At 42.8% G+C, this 19,369-nt stretch overlaps 1 protein-coding gene across 9 annotated transcripts in view; it reads right to left on the bottom strand.

Moving 5' to 3' along the window:
- Positions 1–909: 909 nt before the first annotated feature.
- Positions 910–19,369, bottom strand: part of fbrsl1 (fibrosin-like 1) — a 1,024,640-nt gene continuing 1,006,180 nt past the window's right edge. For all 9 annotated transcript variants that reach the window (XM_072240820.1, XM_072240822.1, XM_072240823.1 and 6 more), the window contains 3 exons: positions 11,221–11,304; positions 7,969–8,194; positions 910–3,555 (listed from right to left, as the gene is read on the bottom strand). In XM_072240820.1, the coding sequence (XP_072096921.1) occupies positions 2,325–3,555; positions 7,969–8,194; positions 11,221–11,304 (1,541 nt within the window). In that variant the 3' untranslated portion in view covers positions 910–2,324. The remainder of the gene's footprint in view (positions 3,556–7,968; positions 8,195–11,220; positions 11,305–19,369) is intronic.

The following is a 19,369-nucleotide window of genomic DNA, read 5'->3' as shown; positions in this document are numbered from 1 at the left end:
TATCATGCTAATCTTCCACTTAAATTCCACCTTCTTAATATCTCACTTCCCCTTCTTTCCACACTGACTTTTGTTTCAAATTTATTTGTCTGCTTCCTGGGTTCTTCACTCCCAAACACCGAACCCTGAATTAACTACATTTTTCTTCTCACTACTATGGACCTGGTTTTGCTCCTGAAATGATAACCCTCTCATTCTCAATTTTGCAATGGGGGAGGGGAGGTAAGCGTTTTACCACCTCAAAGTGAATGAACACATTCTCGGTGGGCAATGAAGGTCAGAGGCAGTAGTTTCAAGGGGGATGTGTGGGCTAAGTTTTATAATCAGAGATGATGGATGCCTGGAATGTGCTGCCTGGTACGGTGGTAGGGGCAATTTCTTTAGAGGCTTTTAAGAGATGTTTGGATAGGCACGTGGACGTGAGAAAGATAGACGGATATGGACATGGTTTAGGTAGGAGGGATTAGTGTTTGGGTGTTCTTGACTTGCTGGTTTGGCACAACATTGTGGGCCAACTGGCTGTTCCTGTGCTGTACTGTTCTATGTTCTAATATTTGCTCGGTGCTAAACCTGTCAAAAATTTACATGAGATTTCAGTGGAGAATGTTAACAGGTATGTTAAAATTGCATTGAAAGAACTGTCCAGAGATCTACAATATGGCTCCAAGTGTGAAATGGGAAGATGGCCTCCAAATATGAAACCTACATAATTTCACAGGAATAATAGTCCAAGAAGCAAGAGCAAACTTCATTCTCGAGATTTTCCATTGGCTTGAAGAACCAGTGTTGGAACAGGCTGATGAACCTCTGCAAAGGTAGAGGGAACTGCTGCAGAAATAATCAATGATTTTGCATTAGCAGCCCACCCTTCAAGTTGTTCAGCGAGTATGATCACAAACACACAACCACTTTGTCCAAAATCAATGCTGTATTTGTCTCATTGATCTACAGGAATCAAGTCTGTTTAAAATACAGAAAAACCAAAGTACAGAGCAGAAAGGAGGAAATGGCAGCTGATGTATGAACTACAGAGTGAAAGCCCAGATATATAAACACAGATGCTGCTTTTTTTTTTTGTCCGGCAAGTAAAACATGGCAAAATTTACATATGACCAAGAAATAAAGAGTCACACAGAGCAGTTCACCCAGAACCACACTGCAAGAAACATTTGTTTAAGGACTTTGTTTGCTAACAGTATTGTATCAGAAATGTTACTGTGAGATTTTTGATTCCTAAAATACTACTTTGTCTTGTATACAGATTCCATAAAAACACTGCACAATTACACAAGGTCCACACTGAATGTCCTTGCCTGTTGCTAAGAATTTCTGCCCAATACAATGTCTGTTATTATTGTCTGTGTTGTGGATTGAGAAATTAAGTCTCTCTCTGAACTGGGTGCCTTATTGGTCCAGTAATTTTCTGCTCTCCCTCTCCACCCCTACCCTCCTCATCTTTTGCAAACACAATTTGTTTTGAACCTTGGAATTGACTTTTATTCTGCCCCTCCCCTGCTCCCAACATTTCAGGTGGTCGTGTTCCCCCAACGTGTTGACGTTCGTTTGGATGTGCAGCCTTTGTGAAAGACCTGCCTGCGGTTCTTGCATAGTTGAACTGAATATGCTTTCTGAAACTGAGTGTTAAGCACACTTCCACGTGACACTATAGGAATAATTTTGTGTTATAAATATCCAGTGAGCATCTCTGGTTTCAGAAACCCTTTATAAAGGCTACCTAAGTAAAGAATTTAATTAGCATGTTCTGAGTATCAACAAAGTATTTACATTTTTTACAGGAACCACATGGACCTCTTCTGCATATCTTGTAATCGTTAATAAGGCAAAACAAATTCAGATTTGTACATTTCTCAGAGTACACAGACGTTTCTGGGAACCAAAGAAAGGAAAGTCATTTTTTTTGGCCTCAGTATGGAACCTCACAGTGGATTCATTGGTATCTTGACAAATCATACCATTGCAACCCTGGGTATTATTAAAATAGTTTTGAGGCCTTAACGGCTGGAAACTGAACACAAAACTTAAAAGCAAACTAATAAAAATGAAACAATAAAATTACAAATCCATACAAATTAGATTTCAAATATTGGAAAAATGTACAAACATGATTTCAGAATTCTCTGCACAAAGAAATCTAGAGATCTATAATTGATAATATATTAATTCCAATTATAAGCAATCTTCTGGTATCAAAGTTCAACCTTCCCAACTGTGCTTCAGTTTTATAAATTTACACTCTCTCTTCTTGCAGTGCATTGTTTGAATCGAAGGATCTCACACAGGACAGTTCCCTCCACATTTAAGAACTACCGTGCCTCAACTTCTTTGGGATTACGTGAAGGGGAGTAGTCCCGAGACTCTGTGTTAGTGAGTGGGGTAGTCCTTCGGGGAGATACAGACCGCGCACTGCCAGCTGGTACCAGAGGAGGTGGAGCACTCAATGCTGCTGTTGGTGGGGTCCTGTTCAAAATCCCATTGTGGTTGGCAGTGGATGGACTTAGCCTTGGGTAGTGCATTCCGCTTAAATGAGGCATAAAGGATGGCACGTGTGCCAAGTGACTGTCCATGGCTGATGTGTGCAAGGCGTGTAGCCTGGCACGGTCAAACTCTTCCCGTAGGTGCAAGCGTTCTCTTTCATCAGCGTGTCGTATGCGTTCCTGCTCCCGCCTAACCTCCAGCACATGCTCATGGTTGTAGTCATGAGGTTCCCTGTCTCTGTACGACCGGTCGTGTTCGTAGAAACCGGCCGCTGTGGGGAACCTGTGCATGGGATCGGTGCGCAGAGGGAACTCCATCCTCCTGTGCAGGTCAAAGCTCCGGTAGGCATCTCGCAGAGGGTCTCGGACGGGATCCCAAGAGAACCCTGGGTGGGGCAGCCGCTCTCTTCCCGCCAGCGGGCTCATGCTAATGAAGGGTGTCACCATGCGAGCACGGTCAAGCACATTCATGTTGTTCATTTGATGGATGCTACCCATCGTGATGGGCATGGGGCCCACAGAATGGCCAAGTGGAAGCCCATGTAGGGATGTATGGTGAGGTGGCTCACTGCTCCTAGGATGCTGTGAAGAGTCTGAGCTTATCACCATCACTTCGTTATCCTCCTTTCGCTCTTCTTTTATCTTTACGTCATTCTTTATTTTCGGATGGTCACACGGGGCCTCTGCTTTCCTATCACTGTCTTTGCTGACAGAGTTGGTGAGCTTCATGCTATCATTCAGCACAGTTCTGTTGTACGGAGAACTAGGCCTCACCACTGGTTTTGTGTTGTCCTCTGACAGCCTCCTCTCATGGCCTTGACTTTCTTTGACTGGTGACCTATTCTCCTTGATCTTATGCTCGGTGCCAGGTAGCTCTCTCAATGGGTCCGACTGCTCTCTCTCCAACTCCTTTGATCGATCTCGCTCAGTAGTGCCGTGGTGCCTCGTGGGATCATTCAGGCTTCGGCTGCTGCTGTGGAGGAGGTTATTGATTTGGTGGTTAACAGGGGCAGATGCTGGTGACGACCTGTTGGAGTGCCTGTTTTTCTCCACTCCATCTCTAGAAAAATACATTTGAAAACACATTATTGTAAGTAAATTTAGCAATCTAGTTAACTAGTCTAAAACTATTGAACTCAAGAATCTGGGGACTGTCTCATAAAGTCCTTCCAATATCCAAAATACTCTTATTGCAAAATATTGTGTTTTTCACCTTCAGAATATTAACCTGATTTTTCTCTGTTACAGCTACCAAGTTGAAAATAACCAAATTAACATTCTATCATGCAATTATGCAAAAGCTTTAAAACTTACAAATACAGTGAATTTAAAAACGCAAACACAAGAAAAATCTGCAGATGCTGGAAATTCAAGCAAAACACACAAAATGCTGGTGGAACACAGCAGGCCAGACAGCAGCTATAGGAAGAAGTACAGTCAACATTTTGGGTTGAGACCCTTCGTCAGGACTAACGGAAAAAAGAGATAGTAAGAGATTTGAAAGTGTGAGGGGGAGGGGGAGATCTGAAATGATAGGAGAAGACAGGAGGGGGAGGGATGAAGCTGAGAGCTGAAAAGTTGATTAGCAAAAAGGGATACGAGGCTGGAGAAGAGGGAGTATCATGGGATGGAAGGCCTAGGAAGAAAGAAAGGGGGAGGGGAGCACCAGAGGAAGATGGAGAACAGGCAAGGAGTTATTGTGAGAGGGAAAGAGAATGAATGAATGAATAAATAAGGATAGGGGAGGAGGGGCATTAACGGAAGTTAGAAAAATCAATGTTCATGCCATCAGGTTGGAGGCTACCCAGACGAAATATAAGGTGTTGTTCCTCCAACCAGAGTGTGGCTTCATCTCGACGGTAGAGGAGGCCACGGATTGACATAGTGGAATGGGAATGGGATGTGGAATTAAAATGTGTGGCCAATGGGAGATCCTGCTTCCTCTGGCGAACAGAGCATAGGTGTTCAGCGAAGCGGTCTCCCAATCTGCATTGGGTCTCACCAATACGTAGAAGGCCGCATCAGGAGCACCAGACACAGTATATCACCCCAGCTGACTCACAGGTGAAGTATCGCCTCACCTGGAAGGACTGTCTGGGGCCCTGAGTGGTGGTGAGGGAGGAAGTGTAAGGGCATGTGTAACACTTGTTCCGCTTACAAAGATAAGTGCCAGGAGGGAAATCGGTGGGAAGGGATGGGGGGGGGGGGGCGGAACGAATGGACAAGGGAGTCGCATAGGGAGTGATCCCTGCGGAAAGCAGAAAGTGGGAGGGACAGAAAGATGTGCTTGGTGATGGGAACCCACTGGAGGTGGTGGAAGTTACGGAGAATTATATGTTGGACACAGAGGCTGGTGGCGTGGTAGGTGAGGACAAGAGGAACCCTATCACTAGAGGGGTGGTGAGAGGATGGGGTGAGAGCAGAAGTGCATGAAATGGGAGAGATGCATTTGAGGGCAGAGTTGATGGTGGAGGAAGGGAAGCCCCTTTCTTTAAAAAAGGAAGACATCTCCTTTGTCCTGGAATGAAAAGCCTCATTCTGAGAGCAGATGTGGCGGAGCCAGAGGAATTGAGAGAAGGGGATGGCATTTTTACAAGTAATGTAAAAATTTCGCTGAACACCTACACTCTGTCCGCCAGAGGAAGCAGGATCTCCCAGTGGCCACACATTTTAATTTCACGTCCCATTCCCATTCCGACATGTCAACCCATGGCCTCCTTTACTGTCAAGATGAAGCCACACTCAGGTTGGAGGAACAATGCTGGGGCATTTTGGGCCATCTCTTAAAGAACAAAAACTAATCAAGAAAATAGCCAGGACTCCTTTCATTAATTTGGGACACAGTCATTTCACTGGGGCAGGAAACTGCCGTGGAACAATTTCTAATCAGTGTTAGACATGTGCACTTATGTACTGTTTGACACTACACCGTGAACAGTTTTTAAATACCATTTGTTGTGTATGTTTGTGTTCAAAAAGCAGTGATTTTTGTCACTGATAGTTATCGAGAAATGAGGAACAAGGCAATTCGAAACGGTTTTGCCCACTGCGGTTTTCAGTATTCAAGCTTAGAGTTGCCAGAAATGGTCGAGAGTGAAAATGAAACAATTTCACCACTTCAACAAGTTAGAACTTTAAAAAATTTGAAAGTATCGACAATCATCTTAAATATTACAATGAAAATGAAGATTTGGAGGATCAAATTATCAAAAATCGTATGAAGGCAGTGTACAATTACTCTAGGTGTCTGCGCTGAATTTGTTCATTTCCAATCAAAATAACAGCATAATTCCTCCTTGATGACTATTTGGAACTAATACATAGTTTTACAGTACTGTGATAATTTTCTAGTTTGTTCTGTTTTTCATTTAAATACATAACTTGTTACTCAGTTAAATAGTAGTTCAACACTTTTACACCTTTTTAAATATTTCTATGAAAATTTGGCTAATTGGGCCAAAATATACTGGTCCCAATTAATCAGAATCTACTATATCTGAACTTGATTTAGGGTTTAATATAATCATTTTGTCAGAAATACAAGAAAGGGAAAGAAACCAATTGGGCAGGCATGATTGGAAGATTTTTTGAATGTAACAAGTTATGAACCAGAATTCCCTGCCTTTGTGAGGTTAGTAAAGGCAGATTATCATAGCAACCTTCCAAAGAGATGGGCACATATTGAAAAGGAAAACCTTGTAAGGCAATAGGGAAAGTGCAGGTGATTCCAATGAACTGAAGAACTCTCAAAGAGCCAGCAGAGACATATGGGCTGAATAGGCTCCTTCGATGCTGCATTTTCAAACAAAATGTCTCCCTTGGAACTGAGATTTGCATTTTATGAGGCTTGAGCTTAAACTTTTCATTTCTGAATTCTCTTTAAGACAGGACGGCACGGTAGTGCAGTGATTAGCACAATGCTATCACTGTGCCAGTGACTGCATGGGTTTCCTCTCACATGCCACAGATGTATGGGTGAGTAGGTTAATTGGTCACATGGGTGTAATTGGATGGTGTGGGCTGGTCAAGCCAAAAGGGTCTGGTACCATGTTGTATCTCTAAATCAGGGGTTTCAAATCATTTTTTATGCCATGGACTCCTACCATTAACCAAGGGCTCCATGGATCCCAGGTTGGGAACTCCTGCTCCAAATAAAAAAAATAAATTTGGACTGCATGACCTTTTTCTTTGAGGAAAGGAATTCCAATATTGTTAATATCCATTAATGATAAATCACAGTCTGAAATAAACCTGCTTGGGAGACTGCCTTCAGTGCAAATGTTGGAACATGCTGCATCACTGTGTCTTAACATGGACATCTGGTCATTACTGGCTGCTGGCAGCGTTAACTTATTGGACACTCCAACTGGCTGCTATGTTTTTCACACTACTAAGAAACAATTACTGTATCTGTTTACTAGGTAGAATTGGAAAAGAAAATTACGTCCGGACCCAAAACACCCTTGTTCCCCATTCACCACTGTGAATGCAGAAGAATATTGATCTCATGCAGCAGCATATCATTGGCCTTCCAACAAGTAGGTTCTGCTACTTACATAGCTGGGAGCTACATTGGCAATAGACTGACAGAATTGCTAAGTAATCCCATGAGGGCTCGATTGACATGGATGGGCCAGTCCTCAGTAACTGAACATGGCCACTTGGTTTCTCTTTGCATTCTATGTTGATTTCAGGATTTCACCCAAGGGATTGTAACTAGCTTTAAAACGCCAAGTTGGCTATTGAAGCGTGAAGAGTTCCTGTCACTTAGGGTTTGCTGATTACTGCTGACCTCCAAGAGGACCATAGCCTTGTCATTGAGTTTGAAAGCTTGTTGGCTGGAGTCGAGGCTTTATGCTTTGGCTCTTGGTATGGTCACCCATGCCAAACAGGTCAAAGAGTAGAGGCCAGACTAAAAGTGGAAGACTGGTCCTCCAGGTCTGGGGGTTCAGCCCAGGGCTAACAACCCTGATTGGTCAAATAAAAAGGTTGCAAAAACAGCAATGAAGATTCCTTCTACATCTGAGTGCGACGGTATACCCAAATCAGCACCTGGGACTTGCATGACTGACAGTAGTGAAAACTGAGAGGAAACTACTGACACGATGAAGGAAGCCCTGAACACCGCCAGAGATGGAGGATCTCATTGCTGCCCTAAACAGACACTCTGGCTAACTGATTATTGCTGAGAAAGTTGTAAATGCAGCCTGACTATTGCCCAGGGATTCGATCAAGGCATGTTATGATCTTTTCCACAGTTAAAATCCTTTCAAGAAGTTCCTATACACTTGAATGTTAAGGCTACTTGGACACCTGATTTGTGCAAATTCATCCTTGAAATACAGTTCAGTAAAGGGATGCAGGCAAACACGCAAGGGGATTTATTTATAATTTTCTAGAACAGAGCAGAGTGAATGAAACCACTGAAAGCAAGTTATGGAAACACTGATTAAAAATAGGGAAGAATATGTACCTTTCTTTCTCTCTGTCACTTTTTAGTGATGTTTCTCTTTTTTCCAAATCTCGATCTCTGTCGTGATTAGTTACTGAGGAACTTCGTTCTGAATCTCCTGCCTTTGGCCATTGAGGTGGTGTTGGAAATGAAGGTGGCGTTCGATGGAGCCGGTTCCATGGTTCATGAGCATTGTTGAGGCTCTGTATGCCTGAACCTTCTTTGTGACCAAACATGCTATTGGAAGCTGAGTAAGTGGATCATACAAGAAATCATAAATTATCCTCACTCCACTGTACACTGATATATCCAATTTTAGCTTTGCCTTCTCAAATTTCAAAGTAAATTCTACCATATTATGATCACTGTCTCCTAAGAGTTCCTTTACCTTAAGCTCCCTAATCAAATTTTGTTCATTAAGCAACACCTAATACAGAATTGCCTTTCCCTAGTGGGCTCAACCACAAGCTGCTCTAAAAGGCCATCACATAGGCATTCTGTAAGTTTCCTTTCTTGGGATCCAGCATCAACCTGATTTTCCCAACCTACCTGCATATTGAAATCCCCATGACTATGACAATTTTGCCCCTTTTACTTGCCTTTTCTACCTCCACTGTAAGTTGTAGCTCACATCCAGGTTACTGTTCTGAGGCCTGCATACAACTCCCATCAAGGGTTTTTTTTACCCTTGCAGTTTCTTAACTCTACCCACAAGGATTCTACTTCTTCCAATTCTATGTCACCTCTAAGGATTTCACTCCTTTTTACCAAGAAAGCCACTCGCCCCCTCTGTCTACCTGCCTGTCCTTTTGAAACAATGTGTATCCTTTGATGTTAAGCTCCCAACTATGATTTTCTTTCAGCCATGACTCAGAGATGCCCAGAACATCATACCTGCCAATTTCTAACTGCACTACAAGATCATCTGCCTTGTTCCATATACCTAGTGCATTCAAATATAACACCTTCAGGCAACACACACAAAAAATGCTGGAGAACACAGCAGGCCAGGGAACATCTCTAGGAAGAGGTACAGTCGACACTTCCAGCCGGGACCCTTCGTCAGGACTAACTGAAAGAAGAGATAGTAAGAGATTTGAAAGTGGGAGGGGGACGGGGAGATCTGAAATGATAGGAGAAGACAGGAGGGGGAGGGGTGGATCTAAGAGCTAGAGAAGGGAGAGGATCATGGAACGGGAAGCCTGGGGAGAAAGAGAAGGGGGGTCAGCTCTTTGATCCACCCCTCCCCTCCTGTCTTCTATCATTTCGGATCTCCCCCTCCCCCTCCCCCTTTCAAACCTCTTACTATCTCTTCTTTCAGTTAGTCCTGACGAAGGGTGTCGGCCCGAAACGTCGACTGTACCTCTTCTTAGAGATGCTGCCTGGCCTGGTGCGCTCACCAGCAACTTTTGTGTGTGTTGCTTGAAATTCCAGCATCTGCAGATTTCCTCGTGTTTACTCTTCCTATAGATACTGCCTGGCCTGCTGCGTTCACCAGCATTTTTTGTATGTGTTGCTTGAATTTCCAGCATCTGCAGAATTCCTCATGTCTGCGTTTTTAAATAACACCTTCAGTCTTGAGTTCATCACCCTTTTTGATTTTTACCCCCATCTTACACTTTTAATTCATCCCACTGACTGCAATTTTGCCCTACCATCTGCCTGTCCTTCCTCATTCTCACTACACACTGCCTCTGTTTGTAAACCAATCACCCCACTCTCAGCTCTATCACTCAGTTTCCGATCCCCCTGCCAAATTAGCTTAAACCCTCCCCAACAGCTCTAGTAAACCTGCGTGCAAGGATATGAGTCACCTTTAGGTTCAGGTGCAACCCATCCTTTCTGTACAGGTCATACCTTCCCCAGAAGAGATCCCAATAATCCAGAAATCTGAAACCCTACCCCCTGAACCAATTGTTCAGCCACACATTCATCTGCCAAATCATCCCATTCTTAAAACATGGAACAGTACAGCACACACAGGCTTTTTGGCCTATGGTATTGTATCAACCTTTTAACCTACTCCAGGATCAATCTAACACTTCCCTCCTACATAGTCCTCTATTTTTCTAACATCCATTTGCCTATGTAAGAGTGCCATCAATATCCCTAATGTAACTGCCTCTGTCACCACCCAAGACATGGAGTTCCACACACCCACCACAATCTGTGTAAACAATCATACCTCTGACATACACCTGCACTTTTGTCCAATCACCTTACAATTATGCTTCCTCATATTAGCCATTTCTTGCCCTGGGGAAAAGTCTCAGGCTGGCCACTCTATGCCTCTGACCACCTTGTACACCTCTATCAAGTCACCTCTTATCCTCCTTTGCTCTTAAGAGAAAAGCCCTAGCTTGCTCATCTTCATAAAACACTATCTGTAATCCAGGCAGCATCCTGGTAAATCTCATCTGCACCCTCCCTAAAGCTTCCACATTCCTCCTGTTGTGAGAGGACCAGATCTAAGTACAATGCTCCAAATGTGGCTTTATAGAGCTGCAACATTACCTGATGCCTCAAAGTCAAAGCAAATGTTCAAAATACATATATGTTACGATGTACTATCTTGAGATTCATTTTCTTGCAGGCATTTACAGGAAAATTAAGATATAGAATAGAATTTATGAAAGATTATACAAAAAGGAAGACTGATACTAACCAATATGCAAGGTTCTTGAACTCAATCCCTGTCTAATGAAGGCCAACAAACCGTACGCCTTCACAACCACCCTATCAACTCAATTTTTAATGCCATTACAAGTCTAGCACTTGTAATTGGTTATAAACAGAGACACCCAATGGAGGTGACATACTCAACCCAGACAAAAAATATTTGACTTCACCGCAATCGAGACCACAAAGCAACACCCAAAAAACCTGCACTCGTGTAGCCTGAATGCTGGCTGGGTTACACCCAGTTGAATCCACTTCCTGAAAATGTACAAACATATGTCTAGCACTTGCTGTCACATCAAATGTTGTGTGATCTGAACTCTAGGGACAGACATCAGGTTTCAATGGGACGTTTAACAAAACAATTTCATTACATCCTCAATTGCATCTTCTCATTTAAAAAAAAATTGGCAAGTCTCAGTCAAGACATTGTTGACTGTAAAAGTCTTAAATGTTGCATGAAAGAAATGTGCTGGCAGGCAGCCAACGCAAACAAGTCAGTTACTGACTAAATAAATACATTACTTTAAGCAACTGTTTTGACAACAGAAACAATAATAGGACTTTAAATACACAATACAAGCAAGTACTAACCAAGTGCAGGATTGCCTAATCCTCCAAAGGCACTGGTGCTGAGGTTGCCAAGGCCACCGTAGGTGTTCGATCTATTGAATGGATCTGAAAACAAAACACTGATGATCAGGCATTCAGGAACTTCTAGGAGAGCCTAGCTTTGACATCTGGAAACACTACTTGTAAACAAAATGTAGGATTCACCCAGAGCTGGTGAAAATTTAATGTCCGGATCTTCTCCCCCCCATAACCAGGCTCAATCCAAACACCCAAAACTACAAAATCAATTGCCTCATCCTGTGCTTGTGCAACCAGTTTAAAGTCAGCCGTTATTGCACAGTTAAACAAATGAATTCTGAGGATCAGGCAACTGGCTTTCACTGTACACCTATTCAAATGCAGCAGCTCTGATAACATGGTTTTCAGATCCCTGGGCAAGGAACTTTTCATAGTAAAAATTCTCACTCATACAACCGTAAGGCACATGAGCAAAATCAGACCATTCTGTCATCGCATCTACTCCACCTTTCCATTATGGTTGGTTTATTTTTCCTCTTCAATGCATTCTCCTGTAACCCTTACTAATGATGAATATATATATTTCTTTATGTCCTTGAGCTACACTGTTGAGGCAAAACAACACATTTCAATGTTGTATGTCAGTGATAACAGATCTGATTCTGAACTTTCATGCCCAAATCCTCAGAAAAAAGGATCCCAACCTGGGATCCACAGAACTCATTGGTTAATGCTAGAGGCCCATAGCATAGAAAAGTTTGGGAACCCCTGCCTTAGAACCATCCAGATGGTAAGGAAATTATCAAAGTAGAATTCAAACATAAGGGTTTCAAATACATTAACTCACTACATCCATAACAACTGGCTAGGTTAGGTCAGAGCCAGGTATGTCATAGTTCATGAAATTTGAACTTGAAGGGGAAAACAAAAACCAAAGGTCAAAGTAACTTTATTATCAAAGAACATTTATGTCCTCCAAGAGGACCACAACCTTGACGTGGTTTGGAGGTTGTGTGCTTCAATGACCCGGAGAGCTATGTTGGCTGGAATCAGGGCTTTATGCTTTTGCTCTTGGTAGGGTCACCCATGCCAAACAGGTCAAAAGGTAGAGACCAGACTAAGAGTGGTTCACTAGTCCTCGAGGTTCAGGTGTTCAAGTCAGGGCTAACAATCTTGACTGGTCAAACAAAATTGTTACAGAAACAGCAATGAAGAATCGTTCTACATCTGAGTGCTAAAGTATTTCTGAGTCTCACCCAGGATTTACATGAATGACAGTAGTGAAAGCCCAGAGGAAGCTATTGACACGAAACCCTGAACACTGCCAGAGATGGAGGACCTCCATTGCCGCTCTAAATGCCAGTGGTTTAACAAGCAGTAGGTACATATAAGTCATGATATACAACCCTGAGATTTGTTTTCTTGTGGGCATATTCACTACATCCAATGCCCATAATAGAATCAATGAAAGACTGCACCAACATTAGGGCACATGGTATTGGGGGCAGAGTACTGACATGGATTGAAAATTGGCTGCCTGACAGAAAACAGAGTAGTGATTAACGGGTCCCTTTCGGAATGGCAGGCGGTGACCAGTGGGGTACCACAGGGTTCAGTGCTGGGACCGCAGCTGTTCACAATATATATTAATCATTTGGATGAGGGAATTAAAAGTAACATTAGCAAATTTGCCAATGACACAAAGCTGGGTGGCAGTGTGAAATGTGAGGAGGATGTTATGAGAATGCAGGGTAACTTGGACAGGCCGGGTGAATGGGCAGATGCCGTTTAATGTGGATAAATGTGAGGTTAGACATGAAGGGAGGGAGGTGGGGTGGCGTTGCTGGTTAAAGAAGAGACTAACGCAATAGAAAGGAAGGACATAAGCCGGGAAGATGTGGAATCGATATGGGTAGAGCTGTGTAACACTAAGGGGCAGAAGACGCTGGTGGGAGTTGTGTACAGGCCACCTAACAGTAGTAGTGAGGTCGGAGATGGTATTAAACAGGAAATTAGAAATGTGTCCAATAAAGGAACAGCAGTTATAATGGGTGACTTCAATCTACATGTAGATTGGGTGAACCAAATTGATAAAGGTGCTGAGGAAGAGGATTTCTTGGAATGTATGCAGAATGGTTTTTTGAACCAACATGTCGAGGAACCAACTAGAGAGCAGGCTATTCTGGACTGGGTTTTGAGCAATGAGGAAGGGTTAATTAGCAATCTTGTCGTGAGAGGCCACTTGGGTAAGAGTGACCATAATATGGTGGAATTCTTCATTAAGATGGAGAGTGACATAGTTAATTCAGAAACAAAGGTTCTGAACTTAAAGGGGGGTAACTTTGAAGGTATGAGACGTGAATTAGCTAAGATAGACTGGCAAATGACACTTAAAGGATTGACGGTGGATATGCAATGGCAAGCATTTAAAGGTTGCATGGATGAACTACAACAATTGTTCATCCCAGTTTGGCAAAAGAATAAATCAAGGTAGTGCACCCGTGGCTGACAAGAGAAATTAGGGATAGTATCAATTCCAAAGAAGAAGCATACAAATTAGCCAGAGAAAGTGGCTCACCTGAGGACTGGGAGAAATTCAGAGTTCAGCAGAGGAGGACAAAGGGCTTAATTAGGAAGGGGAAAAAAGATTATGAGAGAAAACTGGCAGGGAACATAAAAACTGACTGTAAAAGCTTTTATAGGTATGTAAAAAGGAAAAGACTGGTAAAGACAAATGTAGGTCCCCTACAGACAGAAACAGGTGAATTGATTATGGGGAGCAAGGACATGGCAGACCAATTGAATAATTACTTTGGTTCTGTCTTCACTAAGGAGGACATAAATAATCTTCCAGAAATAGTAGGGGACAGAGGGTCCAGTGAGATGGAGGAACTGAGCGAAATACTTGTTAGTAGGGAAGTGGTGTTAGGTAAATTGAAGGGATTGAAGGCAGATAAATCCCCAGGGCCAGATGTTCTGCATCCTAGAGTGCTTAAGGAAGTAGCCCAAGAAATAGTGAATGCATTAGTGATAATTTTTCAAAACTCGTTAGATTCTGGACTAGTTCCTGAGGATTGGAGGGTGGCTAATGTAACCTCACTTTTTAAAAAAGGAGGGAGAGAGAAACCGGGAAATTATAGACCAGTTAGCCTAACGTCGGTGATGGGGAAACTGCTGGAGTCAGTTATCAAAGATGTGATAACAGCACATTTGGAAAGCGGTGAAATCATCGGACAAAGTCAACATGGATTTGTGAAAGGAAAATCATGTCTGACGAATCTCATTGAATTTTTTGAGGATGTAACTAGTAGAGTGGATAGGGGGGAACCAGTGGATGTGGTATATTTGGATTTTCAAAAGGCTTTTGACAAGGTCCCACACAGGAGATTAGTGTGCAAACTTAAAGCACATGGTATTGGGGGTAAGGTATTGATTTGGATGGAGAATTGGTTAGCAGACAGGAAGCAAAGAGTGGGAATAAACGGGACCTTTTCAGAATGGCAGGCGGTGACTAGTGGGGTACCGCAAGGCTCAGTGCTGGGACCCCAGTTGTTTACAATATATATTAATGACTTGGATGAGGGAATTAAATGCAGCATCTCCAAGTTTGCGGATGACACGAAGCTGGGTGGCAGTGTTAGCTGTGAGGAGGATGCTAAGAGGATGCAGAGTGACTTGGATAGGTTGGGTGAGTGGGCAAATTCATGGCAGATGCAATTTAATGTGGATAAATGTGAAGTTATCCACTTTGGTAGCAAAAATAGGAAAACAGATTATTATCTGAATGGTGGCCGATTAGGAAAAGGGGAGGTGCAACGAGACCTGGGTGTCATTACACTCCAGTCATTGAAAGTGGGCATGCAGGTACAGCAGGCAGTGAAAAAGGCGCATGGTATGCTGGCATTTATAGTGACAGGATTTGAGTACAGGAGCAGGGAGGTACTACTGCAGTTGTACAAGGCCTTGGTGAGACCACACCTGGAGTATTGTGTGCAGTTTTGGTCCCCTAATCTGAGGAAAGACATCCTTGCCATAGAGGGAGTACAAAGAAGGTTCACCAGATTGATTCCTGGGATGGCAGGACTTTCATATGAAGAAAGACTGGATGAACTGGGCTTGTACTCGTTGGAACTTAGAAGATTGAGGGGGGATCTGACTGAAACGTATAAAACCCTAAAGGGATTGGACAGGCTAGATGCAGGAAAATTGTTCCCGATGTTGGGGAAGTCCAGAACAAGGGGTCACAGTTTGAGGATAAAGGGGAAGCCTTTTAGGACCGAGGTTAGAAAAAACTTCACTCAGAGAGTGGTGAATCTGTGGAATTCTCTGCCACAGGAAGCAGTTGAGGCCAGTACATTGGCTATATTTAAGAGGGAGTTAGATATGGCCCTTGTGGCTACGGGGATCAGGGGGTATGGAGGGAAGGCTGGGGCGGGGTTCTGAGTTGGATGATCAGCCATGATCATAATAAATGGCGGTGCAGGCTCGAAGGGCCGAATGGCCTACTCCTGCACCTATTTTCTATGTTTCTATGTTAACCACTTTGGTGGTAAGAACAGGAAGGCAGATTATTATCTAAATGGAGTCAAGTTAGGAAAAGGGGAAGCACAACGAGATCTAGGTGTTCTTGTACATCAGTCACTGAAAGCAAGCATGCAGGTGCAGCAGGCAGTGAAGAAAGCTAATGGCATGCTGGCCTTCATAACAAGGAGAATTGAGTATAAGAGCAAAGAGGTCCTTCTGCAGTTGTACAGGGCCCTGGTGAGACCACACCTGGAGTACTGTGTGCAGTTTTGGTCTCCAAATTTGAGGAAGGACATTCTTGCTATTGAGAGAGTGCAGCATAGGTTCACAAGGTTAATTTCCAGGATGGTGGGACTGTCATATGTCAAAAGATTGAAGCGACTGGGCTTGTATACTCTGAAACTTAGGAGGTTGAGAGGGGATCTTATTGAAACATGTAAGATTATTAAGGTATTGGACACGCTGGAGGCAGGAAGCATGTTCCCGCTGATGGGTGAGTTCAGAACCAGAGGTCACAGTTTAAGAATAAGGGGTAGGCCATTTAGAACGGAGTTGAGGAAAAACTTTTTCACCCAGAGAGTGGTGGATGTATGGAATGCTCTGCCCCAGAAGGCAGTGGGGGCCAAGTCTCTGGATGCTTTCAAGAAAGAGATGGATAGAGCTCTTAAAGATAGCGGAATCAAAGGTTATGGGAATAAGGTCGGAACAGAATACTGATTGTGGATGATCAGCCATGATCACAGTGAATGGCGGTGCTGGCTCGAAGGGCTGAATGGCCTACTCCTACCCCTATTGTCTATAACATGACGGACAACCGGTATGCAAAAGCCAACAAATTGTGCAAATACGAAAAGAAAGAGAAAATAATAATAAATAAGAAATAGATACCAAGAACATGAAATGAAGAGTCCTTGAAAGTGAGTTCAAAACATTGAGCTTTATTATTTCTTGTTCAAGTTCACTCTTGAGTTTCTTTATCTTACAAGATTGAAAGAAAGCTGTTATGTTAAACATAACAGCATTAATATGTAAGGCAGATTTAACTGCCAGCAGATTGTTGTACGTCCAGAGAAGTGGATATGGACTGCACACCCACACTGCTATAAAACTTGTTCAAGATACATGAAGCAGGAATCCACAGGCACATTTCTTTCGGTCTTGCCTCTAAGAAAAACAACCCCATACTTTCCTTGATATGTAAATAAATACCTAACTAAACATTAAAAGGATGCTGCCAAAAACCACAACCTAAACTATCACAAATCCCACTGCACCCGGTTTTTTATGTCTACATTATTTCATCATTTTAATTTCCTTTAAGGTCAAGTAATTTAGAAGAAAAATACAGCTGAAATGTTCTCAAAATACACATTAGCAGGAAAAAATATTGAAAATGTTTCAGTGGTAAAATTAATGAAAGGGGGTTTTGGCTCACTGCACCTTACTAAAACATCAGATACTTCAACGATTTTCTTAAGCATGTTGCTGAATAGCAATTCTTTTATACTTTTAATCTGGGGAGCAAGCCAGGGATACAAGCCATGGCCTGTACTCACTGGAATTCAGAAGAATGAGGGCGGGTCTCATTGAAACCTATTGAATGTTGAAAGGCTTCGACAGAGTGGATATGGACAGGATGATTCCCATTGCAGGGGAGTCCAAGGCCAGAGGACACAGACTCAGAATAGAGGGGTGTCTATTTAGAATGAAGATGAGGAAGAATTCATTTAGCCAGAGAGTGGTAAATCTGTGGAATTTGTTGTCACAGGCATCTGTGGAGGCCAAATCATTAGGTGGAGGTTGATGGGTTCTTGACTAGCCAGGGCGTGAAGGGATACAGGGAGAAGGCAGGAGATTGGGGTGGAAAAGGAAATAGATTAGCCTTGATGAAATGGTGGAGCAGACTCAATAGGCCAAATTCAAATTCTGTTCCTATATCTCAAGGTCTTGTAAGATTTAACTAAACTTAGCACTCATACTTAATTATGTACAAGAGCAGGAAAATAAACTGAATGGACTTTGGTAAAGATTCCAAGTGTTGGGGATGGAACTGGAGGTGGCGGGGATGGAACTGGAGGTGGCAGGGATGGAAATTTTGTTGCACCTTTTTCTTCCTGTGTGCTCCCTCTTTCCTACTTCAACACATTGACATGAGACTAGGTCAAAGGTGTCACATGTGGCTAGCTCAGAGATGTGCCTCACACAGTCAGCCTTGTTCTGCTTCATAATTAAACCTTCTCTGATAACATTCGAGGTTGCAAGCATTTGTTACTTTGAGGATTGTGTACGTAGCAACATTTCTCCATTCAAGGCAACTGTTTGCAGATTCCTGACTGAAATGTCTGATTAGAAACACAAGAGGGATCATTTTCCCACTGCTCACATAATCACATCCTAACCAAAAGTGACACACTTTTCATTATCTTGGTCCACGGGGAAAACACATCACAAGCCGGGGCCTGATTCAACACTGGCTGGGTCACATGGCCGAGCATATCTGATGATGTAAGACCCGAAACACCTGATGACCCAGGCTTACATCACTGATTATGTGTTCTAGTGCACACCAGGTTAATAAAAGCAAAATAATATTGGACAAGGTTAATGAAGGCGTGGGCCAGATCAAATTGGCAGGGTCGAGTGACACTGCATCTCCAGTAACGAGATCAAGAAACACAAGAGGGATAAATTTCCCACTGCCCGCATAATTACATCCATCTAATGCATTGTGTAATCATTAAATGGTTGCACAATGCACATTGAAAGGCAGCCTTGAGGGAATTAAGCACAAGGGTTGAGACATCTTGTTCCAATGAGATAAAGGGCAGTGAAACCACATCTCCTTAGTTTTAATCTCCCTATTCACAGAGGAATTTACAAACATGGAGGTTCATCAAACTGATTGCTGGTATGGCAAATGTGTCACATGAAGAGATCAGAATCAGATTTATATCACTGCCGTAAGTCGTGAAATATGTTGTTTTGCAGCAGTGGTACGCTGGAGTACATAAAAACTATAAATTACAGTAAGAAATAAAAGCAAAAAATTACATTAAATAGTGCAAAAAGAAAGATATTGAGATAGTGTTCACGGGTTCACTATCCATTCAGAAATCTGATGGCAGAGGAAAAGAAGTTGTTCCTAAAATGTTGAGTGTGGGTTTTCAGGGTCCAAAATCTCATCCTTGATGGTAGCAATGAGAAGAGAGCATGTCCTGGGTAGTAGGGTTTCTTAATGATGGAAACTGCTTTTTTTTGGAAGTAGAATGGAGCTACTTGATTTTCGTTGTCAGATTTTATTAGCCGGTGGTGTAGTGGTATCCGCACTGGACTTCAAGTCAAGTGATCCTGGGTTTGAATCCGGCCAGCTTCTTGCACACTTCCCATCTGTGCTGGGTTGAGTGTCAAGCTAGCAAGTCCGTAAAAACAGACAAAAGTGCTAAAGGAATGGCAAGGTTGCCACCTGATGCACCACAAGTTGTGGAAAGGAACAACAACAATGTGGGAGGGAAGAGTTAGATTGATCTTGGAGTAGATTAAAAAGTCTAAAAGGGCCTGTATTGTTTTATGCTTAATATTGATAAACTGAGTAGAATTCCAAGACTGAAACCTATCAAATATTGGAAAA

This window comes from Mobula birostris, chromosome 22 (assembly GCF_030028105.1).
Source record: "Mobula birostris isolate sMobBir1 chromosome 22, sMobBir1.hap1, whole genome shotgun sequence".
Taxonomy (NCBI): domain Eukaryota; kingdom Metazoa; phylum Chordata; class Chondrichthyes; order Myliobatiformes; family Myliobatidae; genus Mobula; species Mobula birostris.
Note: the sequence above shows the minus strand (reverse complement) of the source record. Positions and strands in the feature narration are given on the sequence as shown.